Source organism: Somniosus microcephalus, chromosome 32, assembly GCF_052327205.1.
Source record: "Somniosus microcephalus isolate GS21.2 chromosome 32, FLI_Smic_1.0, whole genome shotgun sequence".
Taxonomy (NCBI): domain Eukaryota; kingdom Metazoa; phylum Chordata; class Chondrichthyes; order Squaliformes; family Somniosidae; genus Somniosus; species Somniosus microcephalus.
In genome coordinates, this window is record NC_141018.1 from 31419515 (window position 1) to 31432955 (window position 13441).

Consider the following 13441-nt stretch of genomic DNA (forward strand, 5'->3'; position numbering starts at 1 on the left):
ACTGCCCCTTCCAACTGCCCTTGTGTTCAGGACTCATCAAACCTTTCTACTTTGCAGAAATCAGATGACTGTTGGTTCGGAGGATCCAACAGTCAGTCTGTGAAATCTACAATGAAGATGTCGGGACTCCGGATCCAGAGTGGCTGAAGGCTGTAGGCAGAAACAAAGGTAAGTGAACATTTTATAACACTTTACACTCACCTCACATACTTACCACTACAAATTTACACCCATCACTCACCTCTACATTGCACTTTCAGACCCCTCCGACCCCCTCAGACCTTCTACTCGACTCCTCCACCCGGGGGATTCTCCGAGGTTGGGAAGCCTGCACTTGAAAAGGTAAAATGGAACTAATTCTTTTTTCTGCCTGTTAACAGGCAGTTAAGAGGATATAATCGAGGAGAGGGGACCGGGTCAGGACGGCTTCCCGCCTCCTGGCAAAAGGGCACGGAGGCGCGATGGGGGCGGGTTTGCCAGCCGCCCCCACTTTCTGCAACTTTATTGGCAGTCCCCCTCCATACCCACCTCCTCGGGGCTGGCAAAATCCAGCAGGTAGCCTTTTACCCAGTGGTACTGCGTCATGACCTTTCACAATAACAAAGATTCAGATTTTGTCTTTGGGTGACGCCGCTGTTCAGCAACGTTGAAGTAGTCCTTGAACGTGGGGTATAAAAAAACGAAAACGACAGTGCCAAGAATAATCAGATTTGAACAGTGGAACGGAACACTTGAAGCCACTACAACTGTTCCAGTCAATATAATGATCAGGGGAAGTTTCCGACTCTCTGGCAGCATTTCTGGTCAAAAGGGTTCCTTTTCCCCGGCGGAATGTGGAAATCCATTCTTAATTCGCAGGAATCATTCAGGGACAAGTGAATCGTACACGTCTTCTGACCAAACTCTGAAATCCTACGATGCATTGCCGGGCGACTGGAAGAAGAACTGGGTCAGTGTCTACACGTTCTGGAAGAACAATGGCATCAAAAATATGCACAATCTCATGTTAAATAACTTCAACAAGTATGGTCCGATTTACAGGTAAGCAAAAGCATCTCAGCAACAATCAATCGGTGTTTGAATTGGACATGTTTAAAGGGGCTCCGTTACAAGTAATTTCAGAAAAGCAATACACAAACTTCTGTGAACAGCATTAACCTGGTGCAAGTCTAAACGCCAACAGGATAGAAACAAACGCACTAATAATGCATTACTTGTTAGAGCCAACATTTTGTTAATGGACTCTTAACTAATGAATCTTAACTAACTGTATTTTAACCTTTAACCAACTTCTGCATTGCAGAGCATTACAATTAGCTAAATTTGTATGGTATAAAGAATAGTACATTTAATGGCTGATTATAACACCTCTGCAAAATGTGTTCTTGAAGCAGTGATACTGCTTATCGGAAGTATTAATCAAAGATCGGAATGAGTTGTATAATAAGATTTATATTTCTACACAAGTTAGGCAATAACACACAACCAAGTCAGACTTGCCAAACCTATCTCCCCACTGTGCATTGTGAGCTAAATTCTATTTTTTTTTCCATAGTGCCAATACGCGATCCAGTACCAATTATCACATTGACACATTTTCACCTGTATTGGTATTTTATTCACTTCATTCTTTTTGGTGCTGTTGATTGCTGGAAGAATGTTGGCAAGGAGAACTCCCTGCTATTCTTTAAATAATACTGTTGGATTTGATATTATACAAGAAATGTACATGCCCTCAGGACATAGTTTGGTACAGATTGTGCAACACCGCAGCATTAGGCATGGTGCCAGCAGATGCAGGTCATCTCTTGACTCAATGCAAAGAGGTACTCGCCCACTTCTATTCCAAGAGATTGACACCCAGCAGCCAAGCGCCACATTTTTCTCTTCCCACTGGGCAATCACTTAGACGGAACACTGTTAGGTAATAGAAGGCACACAACATACATTTTCACAAAGGTAAGACACGCTCAGTGTGTATGCTCTTCACAGTATTAAGGTGAATGAAATAGGTTTCTTTTATTTCAACTGATAGTTAACATGGGTTGGGGATATTTAGATACAAGGAAGTTGCTTGGTGTCCTTGGTAGTTGATACGCTTATCAATTACTTCATAAAAGGTGATGAGTCGAAGAAGAGATGATGAGTCGAAAGAAGAGATGAATAAGGCTTTTATTAGCTAAGAAGAGACCATGCTTCTTCGTGAGTGACTGAACAAGTCTGAACGAAACCCACACAGTGGTGGGTGGAGTCAGCTGAGGCATGCCTCCATACACAGCGCCACCCAGAGGTGGCAATATACAATACAGTGGTTTACCACATTCACCCCTTGTTTAATGTGAAGTCCGGCGGGGTGAAGGGTACTACAAGTTAAGTCTATCAGGAGGCCTTGTCTGACGTCCTGATCGTCGTGGTGGCGGCGGTGGTGTTGCAGCATCCGACGTCGGGTCTGGTGTCTGGGTGGTTGGCGAAAATTCCTGGGGCTTTGGCATGCCGTCTGCAGGGGTTGGGTTGGGAGGGGTGGTGGGGGATAACAGTGGTAAGGGGGATAATGGTGGTAAGGGGGATAACGGTGGTAATTCAGGGGTACCCGAGGGTGCGAGATCTCGTATGGAGACCGTGTCCTCCCGCCCGTCTGGGTATGTCACCCAGGCATACTGGGGGTTGGCGTGTAGGAGGTGCACCCGCTCGACCAGGGGGTCCGTTTTATGCGTCCTCACGTGCCTCCGCAGTAGGACGGGCCCAGGAGAAGTCAACCATGCCGGTAGCGAGGTTCCCGATGTAGACTTCCGGGGGAAAACGAACATTTTCTCATGAGGGGTCGCATTAGTGGCAGTACAAAGCAGTGACCGAATGGAGTGAAGCGCTGCAGGGAGGACCTCCTGCCAGCGGGAGGTCGGAAGGCCCTTAGATTTTAGTGCTAAGAGGACTGCCTTCCAAACCGTCGCGTTCTCCCTTTCCACCTGGCCGTTCCCCCGGGGGTTGTAACTGGTGGTCCTGCTCGTGGCGATACCTCTTGTTAGCAGGTACTGCCGAAGTTCGTCGCTCATGAACGATGAGCCCCTGTCGCTATGTATATAGCTGGGGAACCCGAACAGAGCGAAGATGTCATTCAGACACTTGATGACCGTGGTACTGGTCATGTCTGGGCAAGGGATGGCAAAGGGGAAACGGGAGTACTCATCAACTATGTTGAGGAAGTACACATTGCGGTCAGCGGAGGGGAGGGGCCCTTTAAAATCGACGCTCAGGCGTTCGAAGGGGCGGGTGGCCTTGATCAGGCTTGCTCTGTCCGGCCTATAGAAGTGCGGTTTGCACTCGGCGCAGATTTGGCAGCTCTTGGTCATGGTCCTGACCTCCTCGATGGAGTAGGGCAGGTTACGGGATTTGATAAAATGGAAAAACCTGGTGACCCCCGTGTGGCAGAGGTCATTGTGGAGGGACTGCAGCCTATCACTCTGCGCGTTGGCGCATGTACCACGTGATAGGGCATCTGGGGGCTCATTGAGTTTCCCTGGCCGATACAAGATATCATAATTGTAGGTGGAGAGTTCGATTCTCCACCTCAAGATCTTGTCGTTCTTGATTTTACCCCTCTGCTTATTATTAAACATAAAAGCTACTGAACGCTGGTCAGTGAGCAGGGTAAATCGTTTCCCGGCCAGGTAATGCCTCCAGTGACGCACCGCTTCTACAATAGCCTGGGCCTCCTTTTCGACGGAGGAGTGTCTCGTCTCGGGGCCCTGGAGGGTCCTTGAGAAAAAGGCCACGGGTCTGCCCGCCTGGTTAAGGGTCGCGGCTAGGGCGAAGTCGGAGGCATCGCTCTCCACTTGGAAGGGGATGGACTCATCCACCGCGTGCATTGCGGCCTTCGCGATATCGTTCTTGATAAGAGTGAAGGCTGCACACGCCTCTGGTGTCAGGGGGAAGGAGGTGGCTTTGATGAGGGGCCTGGCTTTGTCTGCATAGAGGGGCACCCACTGGGCGTAGTAGGAGAAAAACCCCAGGCATCTCTTCAGTGCTTTTTGGCAGTGGGGAAGGGGTAGCTCCATTAGGGGGCGCATTCTGTCGGGGTCGGGCCCGATGACTCCGTTCTCCACCACGCAGCCGAGGATGGCCAGGCGCTTGGTGTGAAACATACATTTTTCCTTATTGTACGTTAGGTTCAGCCGTTGGGCCGTACGGAGGAAATTTGCTAGATTAACGTCGTGGTCCTGCTGGTCGTGGCCGCAGATGGTGACGTTATCCAAATAGGGGAAGGTTGCCCGCAGCGCGTTCTGGTCAACCATTCGGTCCATCTCCCTTTGGAAGACCGAAACCCCGTTGGTGACGCCGAAGGGGACCCTAAGGAAGTGGTAGAGGCGGCCGTTTGCCTCGAAGGCAGTATACTGGCGGTCCTCATGGCGGATGGGCAGCTGGTGGTACGCTGACTTAAGGTCGATGGTGGAGAATACTTTGTATTGCGCAATCTGATTGACCATATCAGATATGCGAGGGAGGGGGTACGCGTCCAGCTGGGTGTACCGGTTTATGGTTTGGCTGTAGTCGATTACCATGCGGCGTTTTGCAGTGGTTTTAACGACTACAACCTGGGCTCGCCAGGGGCTAGTGCTACCTTCGATAATGCCCTCCTTCAAGAGCCGCTCCACCTCAGAGCTGATAAAAGCTCTGTCCCCGGCACTGTACCGCCTGCTTTTGGTAGCGATGGGTTTACAGTCGCGGGTGAGGTTAGCGAACAGGGGAGGGGGGGGGACTTTTAATGTGGAAAGGCTGCAGGTGGTTTGCAGCGGGCGATTTAAAAGTTGTTGGTTGCAGACTGTGAGTGGGGGGAGGGGTCCACCGTATGCTAGTGTGACACTCTTAAGGTGGCACTGAAAATCCAACCCTAGCAGGACGGCAGCGCAAAGACGGGGCAGGACTAGCAGTTTAAATTTTTGATATTCAGTGCCCCCTACTGACAGGGTCACCACACAGTAGCCGCTGATGTCCATTGACTGGGACTTGGACGCCATAGAAATGCGATGGTGCGTTGGCAGAATCGTGAGGGAGTGGCTACGTACCGTGTCGGGGTGGACGAAACTCTCTGTGCTCCCGCTGTCGATCAGGCAACTGGTGGCGCGGCCGTTTACTGCGATATCCATCATGGAGCTGGATAGATGGTGAGGGTGGCCTTGATCCAGCGTCACGGAGGCCAGTATGTGGCTTAGTGAGTCACTATAGTCATCCGCCGAGACGGTGGTCGGTTCCGGTGACGAAATGGCGGTTGAGTGCGTTGGATACGATGGCGGCGGATGCCATGCGGCCGGGGGTACACAAAATGGCGGATAAGATGGCTGCTCCCACGGCCCGCACGCTGCGCTGCTGGCTGGCTTCCCCTTGCAGGCGTTAGCATAATGGCCTTTCTTCCCGCAGCCCGAGCAGGTAGCTGTCTTAGCTGGGCAGTGTGCTCTGGGATGTTTTAACTGGCCACAGAAATAGCATTTTTGGGCCTGGTTACTGGGCATCGAAGCAGTTCTTACCGGAGGCTGCTGTCTCGGTTGGGTCGCTGCAGCGGTTGGTGCCGGGGGCGGCGGTCCCGTGTCCCACGGTTTCGATTGCCATGTCTCGGCGCCGTTACGGGGGTATGCCTCGAGGTTTCGGTGGGCCTCCTCTAACGAGAGCGCAAGGGCAATGGCCGTCTTCAGGTCGGGTTCCTTGCTTTCTAGCAGTCTCTGCCGGGTGTGGTCTGACTGGAGGCCCCTGACGAAGGCATCACAGGCGAGTCCCTGCGCGTGCTCCACAGCCGTTACCGCTTTACAATCGCAGTCTCTGCAGAGTGCCAGTAGCGCCCGTGCAAATGCCCCTACCGATTCTCCCGGTTGCTGCCTGCGGGATCCCAAGAGGTGTCGGGCGTAAATTGTGTTCACTGGGCGCGTATATTGCCCTTTTAGTAGCTCGAGGGCCGCCACGTACGTATTAGAGTCCCGGATTAGCATATATACTTGATGGCTCACCTGGGCGGTCAAAATTTTCAGTTTGTGATCCTCCTCTGTAACCTGTGAGATTGCGAGGAAGGATTCAAAGCAGCTCAGCCAGTGTTCAAACTTGGCTGATGCACCCACATCTTGAGGGTCGAGGTCCAGGCGTGGTGGTCTGAGGGCTCTCAGCAATGTCTGCTGTATCCGTTGCTGTTGTTGCTCCTCAGGTGTCGCCATTTAACTTTTAGCTAATAAAATTGATACGCTTATCAATTACTTCATAAAAGGTGATGAGTCGAAGAAGAGATGATGAGTCGAAAGAAGAGATGAATAAGGCTTTTATTAGCTAAGAAGAGACCATGCTTCTTCGTGAGTGACTGAACAAGTCTGAACGAAACCCACACAGTGGTGGGTGGAGTCAGCTGAGGCATGCCTCCATACACAGCGCCACCCAGAGGTGGCAGTATACAATACAGTGGTTTACCACAGTAGTCTAGGTAGGCAGAGGGCAATGTCAGGGGCAGTGTATTGGTCCACTTTGTAGGACAGTGTGAACAGAAGTGCTTGCATTGTGTTGAATAGGTACTTAAGTGAAGGTCTCATTCATTAGAGCATGCCTTTAGTGCATCAATTAGAGCGTCCTCCTCTGTCAGTGGTTGTGGTTGGGACTCCTCTTCTACCGGTTCCAAAGTAATATCTCTGAATGACGTAACTGTGCAATATGCAACATGCTTTGAGACGTTGGCAGAGCTGTACTGCAACACTTCCCCTGATCTGTCAAAGCATTTGAATCTTTGAGTTAACATTCCAGTGATGTATTCTGCCATGATCTTGATGACCATGTCTTGTAAGGATTTCAGGGTACTCAGTCAATTAACCCTTCTATCCTAGTTTTGCAATGGATTCAGACCGGACGCCAATAGGTTACAATTAGTCCTTTATTTATGATTGGGCAGATGCATGGCAGATGCAGTATAATGTGGATAAATGCGAGGTTATCCACTTTGGTGGCAAAAACAGGAAGGCAGATTATTATCTGAACGGCAATAGATTGGGAGAAGGGGAAGAGCAACGAGACCTGGGTGTCCTTGTGCACCAGTCGCTGAAGGTAAGCATGCAGGTGCAGCAGGTGGTTAAGAAGGCAAATGGTATGTTGGCCTTCATAGCGAGAGGATTCAAGTACAGGAGCAAGGATGTCTTGCTGCAGTTGTACAGGGCCTTGGTGAGACCACACCTTGAGTATTGTGTGCAGTTTTGGTCACCTTATCTGAGGAAGGATGTTCTTACCATGGAGGGAGTGCAGCGAAGATTCACCAGACTGATACCTGGGATGACAGGAATGGCTTATGAGGAGAGATTGGGTTGATCGGGCTTATATTCACTGGAGTTTAGAAGAATGAGAGGGGATCTCATTGAAACTTATAAAATTCTAACAGGACTAGACAGACTAGATGCAGGAAGGATGTTCCCGATGGCGGGGAGTCCAGAACCAGGGGTCACAGTCTAAGGATAAGGGGTAAGCCATTTAGGACAGAGATGAGGAGGAATTTCTTCACCCAGAGAGTGGTGAACTTGTGGAATTCTCTACCACAAAAGGCAGTTGAGGCCAATTCATTAAATATATTCAAGAAGAAGTTAGATATATTTCTTAAGGCTAAAGGGATCAAGGGATATGGGGAGAAAGCAGGGACAGGGTACTGAATTTGGATGATCAGCCATGATCTCATTAAATGGCAGAGCAGGCTCGAGGGGCTGAATGGCCTACTCCTGCTCCTATCTTCTATGTTTCTATGTTTCTATGTTTGTCACACAGCAGAGATCAACACGACAACAGTACCCCAAGCAGTAGTTTACAGTACCAAACAGATATATATTACCGCCCGGTCACTGGACAGAGTTAGCACGGGTCGCCTCCCTCTCCTCTCCTAGTCAGGAAGGTGTTGGGCTAAAGCCAGCATGTGTCCACCTTGCACAGGCTGCGGTCGATGCAGGGTGCTCTTCTCCCTCTGCGTCGAATGCTTCAAAAACACCCTTTTCATAATCCCTTTCCTTGACCACCTGACCATATTCGGCCACTCACTAGTTGCCCTAGGGTCTCCAGTTCACCTCTTCTTCTTTGCACATATCCCCCCTTATCTTGTCTGGCACCTTCATCTCAATGTCTCTTTCTGTTCTTTCTCGACCCGCGTATGACATAGACTTCGCAAGACATAAGCTTTAACCAATAACTGAAAATAGCTGTGGTTTGCTTTTTGCAAAACTTGTTTGTTTTTGCACACAGCTAGATCCAACGCTTTTATTTCTGCACGAACCTGATTTAATCTCGTGTCCCATTTTACAGAAACATAGGTCGCGATTTCACCTAGCGAGGTGGGCTCAGTGTGGCCGAGGTAGGTGGCGGGTTGTGACCCCGCTCCCGGCTCCATCCCGCTCTGTGAGAAGATTTTTCCATTGATGGGGCTTGTTAAGCCCGCCCTGTGAGGTTGCCAGCCAATTAAAAGGAAGCAGTTCCGATGACGTCATTGGATGACGCATCAAACTGACAAGCACTGCACAAGGGTGGGTTACTGCACCCCGGCTCTCCCATGACTCCCTCCACTGTGTCAAGTGAAATTACAGCTGGGAACAAGCCATGAATGGAAAATAGCCACTGTAAATTAGTGCCAAAATTACTAAAAGCACACGAATTAAACTAACAGGAAATGCTATGGAAAAAATTGCAAAGAAAAATTTAGCACAAAGAAAGTTGTTAAACTAATAATAAACTTCTCTCAATACTACAATATGCAAAGTGGATGACAGTGCTTTCATTGCAGCGCCCGCTTTAAGTGGGGCACAGAACTTCAGCACATCCCCACTGACAAACCCAAGGAATGGCAACACAAGGGGCTGTATTTTTATGACACCCTATGGGTGGCGTACGAGGCGCGCACGTGCGCCCGCAGGAGCCACGCAAGTTCCGGGTTTAGACTCGCCAAGCGCATGCGCTGAAACCCGGCACTTGCGATCTGTCAAGAATCCTCCGCATCCCCCGGGAGGTGGGCCTCTGCGGGTGGAGAGTGGCGCTATTTGCCCAACTTCTGCCCGCTGAAAGGCCGTGGAATTCTGGCGCCTGATAAAAGCAGGGTAAAGCCTGCTTTGACCAGCATAAGAGTTTTAAAAAATAGAAAAATTAAATGTTATCACTCACTTATACATTAAAAATCCTGTCCAATAAAGTAAGTTTATTTTTAGCCCCGTTAAAACATATAAATACATTTTTGTTTAAAATATTTAATTAAATGCCATTTTAATTAATTTTACATAGGTAATTTTTAAAAATCTATTTCATGTGTTTGTGTATTTTTTAATTCATCCCCATTCATATTTATGACAGTTTGTCATACTTACATTTACATAAATATGAATGGGGATTCCCCTTCTTTCATTGGTTGGGCCGGTCTACGTGATCCCAGGGGCACTTGCGAACCGCCTGCGACCCTGGGATACGTGGGCCTCTGCGCATTTCTACCAGGAGAGGCCCAGGATCGCAAGCCTCCGTATCTCCCAGGCCACCAGGTAAATGCGTAGAAAATTTGATGATTGGAGGCATCTGCCCGCACGGGAAGCCTCCGATCGCAAGTTCAGGCCCCAGGTTATTTAACATGGTTTTAATGCATCAAATGCTTGCTTTATCAGCACATCCAGTCAGTCCCAATGTTTGTTAATTGTGACCATACTTTACCAGCAGAGTGTGATTTTTTTGCCTCTTTTTTTCAGTTTCAGCTGTGGCTCAGTGGATAGCACACTTGCCTTTGAGTCAGAAGGTTGTGGGTTCAAGTCTTACTTAAGCACATAACTCTAGCATGACACTCCAGTGCAGTACTGAGAGAGTGCTGCACTGTCGGAGGTGCTGTCTTTCGGATGAGATATTAAACTAAGGCCCTGTCTGCTCTCTCAGGTGGACGTAAAAGATCCCATGGCACTATTTCGAAGAAGAGTAGGGGAGTTATGTCCTGGGGTCAATATTTTTCCCTCAATCAACACAACAAAAAACCAAATGATCTGGTCATTATCACATTGCTGTTTGTAGGAGCTTGCTGTGCGCAAATTGGCTGCCGTGTTTCCTACATTACAACAGTGACAACACTTCAAAAGTACTTCATTGGCTGTAAAGTGCTTTGAGACGTCCGGTGGTTGAGCTAGGCGCTGTAGAAATGTAAATCTTTCTGTTCTGTAAATTTTCCTAACATAAACACATACAAATTAAATGGAGCAAGAAAAGGTTTGGAGTCATAATTTAACTTAATAACTTCAATAATCAAGAAATTTTGATCCATTGTGAAACTGAACAAGAAATTGAAGGACAATATGCACAGGAGATAGGAAAAAAATAGACATTATTTTTAATGTAATTTGTATTTCTTTGCTTTTTCTATCTTTGTTTTTCATTTTCTCCTTTTGATTTCCAATTTTCTATCTGTATAGTAGTTTTTTTATGCTGCTGTTAAAGAAAACTTTCTGGAAGCATTCTGTGTTTTCTCTTACTCATAATTTGCTGCTTGATATCTTTGGCTCCTTCCTCCCAGTTAGTTAATGTCCACCTCTGACACTATACCATTCCATGCCACTCCCATTTCACCTCGTAGATTCCCACCTGCTCTGTAAGGCTCTGACTCTAACCACTTCTGCTTCCGGAGTTATGCTGGCTTTCGCTGTCCAGTGAGAAATAGTAAACAGTGCAGTTGAGAAGTGGGGGCTTCCATAGTTCTTTAGAAAAAGCTGTCTTACCTCCATCTGTCTCTGATTGTTGCCCTCGAGACTGTGAACTGTTATACACCAGAGACTTTCTATGTTGTGAAGGACACAACAATGATACATTTTCAAAAATTACAACTGTCTTCAGAATCCCTGGGCAAGGGAAGGGAAAACTTGACCAGGAATTCAATGGCATTAAATATTGGGAAGATTTTAGCCATTGTTTTCGGTCCCCACCACCTCCGTTCCCTAGCTACTGACTCCATCCCTCTCCCTAACATCTGTCTGAAGCTGAACCACACTGTTTGCAAACTTGGTGTCATATTTGACCCTGAAATGAGCTTCCGACCACATATCCGCAGCATAACAAAGACCGCCTACTTCCACCTCTGTAACATCGCCCGTCTCCGCCCCTGCCTCAGCTCATCCACTGCTGAAACCCTCATCCATGCCTTTGTTACCTCTAGACTTGACTATTCCAACGCACTCCTGGCTGGCCTCCCACATTCCACCCTACGTAAACTTGAGGTCATCCGAAACTCAGCTGCCCGTGTCCTAACTCGCACCAAGTCCCATTCACCCATCACCCCCTGTGCTCACTGACCTACATTGGCTCCCGGTTAAGCAACGCCTCGATTTCAATATTCTCATCCTTGTTTTCAAATCCCTCCATGGCCCTCGCCCCCTCCCTATCTCTGTAATCTCCTTCAGCCCCACAACCACCACCCCCCGACCCCCGAGATACCTGTGCTCCTCTAATTCTGCCCTCCTGAGCATCCCTGATTATAATCGTTCCACCATTGGTGACCGTGCCTTCTGTTGCCTGGGCCCTAAGCTCTGGAATTCCCGGCCTAAACCTCTCCACCTCGCCACCTCCCTCTCCTCCTTTAAGACGCTCCTTAAAACCTACCTCTTTGACCAAGCTTTTGGTCACCTGCCCTAATTTATCCTTATGTGGCTCGGTGTCAAAAATTTTTGTCTTAAAATACTCCTGTGAAGCACCTTGGGACGTTTTACTACGTTAAAGGCGCTTTATAAATACAAGTTGTTGTTGTTGTTGAATTTAGTTTAAATAGTAAATACTTGCCTGGAACCTCTGTTCTATTCATCTATTCAACCCAGTGTGTTGAATCAGCTACTGAAGCAAGGTGGCCCTTCTTACCGTGTGCTCTCTGCTTATTTGCAGGGAAAAGATCGGCTACCACAACAGCGTAAACATTATTCATCCTGAGGATGCGGCAGTTTTGTTTAAAGCTGAGGGCCTGTTTCCAGAGAGGATGAAGATGAGGCCATGGATGGCTTACAGGGACCATAGAAAAGAAAAATATGGAGTCCTGTTGAAGTAAGTTTGAATTTATGGCAAACTAGCCACTTCAGTTTCTGAATGCAGAGATGTTGTAATCTTCTATATATATAAATCGGTACATCTGTCTGTCTGTCATTCTGTCTGTCTGTCATCGCGTGTGCGTCTGTCGGGTATGCGCTCGAAAGTTACAGGGCGTACCTACGTGCGCGTTACCTCCAAAGAAAGCTTACGCTTCCGAGATGGTTTTAAGCGTATTTACGTTTCGGCCGGGCTAAAATCGCGCCCGCGGTATCCCAAAAACCTTCAACATTCCACTCATTAGCATCTCATTATCCGCTCATTAGCGACAGAGTGACCTCGAGCTCGACCAATCGTACGCCGGGTTGCTGGCGTGTGCTGCCGGGCCAATCGGTGCATGTGTGGCCGGGCCTTATCGTTCTGAACCGAGGTGAGTCGCCGCCATCTTGATTCCAAACTTTTCCTTTCTTTTTCCCGCTTTCTGCGTCTTTAAAAAAAACGTTGCTTTTAAAACACATATTGTTTTTTAAAAAAATGATTTAGAAACGAATTAACTTATCTAATCTCATTAATTTTCCTACCTTTCCCCGTTTTTCCAGGTAGGCCTCGAAGCCTCGGCTTCTCCTTCGCACCCACGCCCGAGCTAGGCACCTCCCGGCCCCACTCGAAGGCTGGAGGGCCGAGCCTCAGCCCAGCGCCGCTAGGGTGCGCGCGTAGCAGGAGCTGAGACGCGGCGTCTCTCTCTGGCTCGGCCGGGGGGCGGGGCTTGCTGAGCGTCAAGCGTTACCCTGGCAACCAGGCCCACCGGCCGTCTCGCACAGCCGCAATCGGTGGTCTTCACCTCGGGGGGCGGGGGGGCGCGACCCTCGGGGGGGCGCGACCCACGGGGGGGGGGGCCGCGACCCTCGGGGGGGGGGGCCGCGACCCTCGGGGGGGGCGCGACCCTCGGGGGGGGGCCGCGACCCTCGGGGGGGGGCACCCCCGCCCTCCCTCCCCCCCGCGCCCCCCTCCCCTTCCCCCCTCCCCCCCTTTCTCCCCCCCTTCCCTTCCCCCCTCCCCCTTCCCTTCCCCCCGCCCTCCCTTCCCCCCTTCCCCCCCCGCCCTCCCTCCCGCCCCCCCCCTCAGTCGCTCTCTCTCTCTCTCTTCCAACAACAACATGCCCTCGAAAAAGCCTCGGCACCGCCTGGCACTTCAGCTAGTTTTAAATATAAGATGATGCAGCAACTTGCATTTACAGAGCATCTTTAAAAGCAAGAATGCAAAGGTATTTTTTGAGGTGGTTTCTGAAGGAGAGGAAAGATGTTGCAAGCAAAGGGGCTCAGGTGGAATGAAGAGAGGGGAAAAGTAAAGGAGGCTGGAATGGGAAGAGCAGATATTCAGGTGCAGGAACATAGGGCCGAGTGAGGTTGCAGAGGTAGAAAGG

General features: G+C 49.3%; 1 protein-coding gene across 1 annotated transcript in view; it reads left to right on the forward strand.

Moving 5' to 3' along the window:
• Positions 1-562: 562 nt before the first annotated feature.
• The window catches only part of LOC147097374 (cholesterol side-chain cleavage enzyme, mitochondrial-like), a 28007-nt gene continuing 15128 nt past the window's right edge, over positions 563-13441 (forward strand). The window contains exons 1-2 of the mRNA XM_085972304.1: positions 563-1041; positions 11881-12036. Of these exons, the coding sequence (XP_085828430.1) occupies positions 764-1041; positions 11881-12036 (434 nt within the window). The 5' untranslated portion in view covers positions 563-763. The remainder of the gene's footprint in view (positions 1042-11880; positions 12037-13441) is intronic.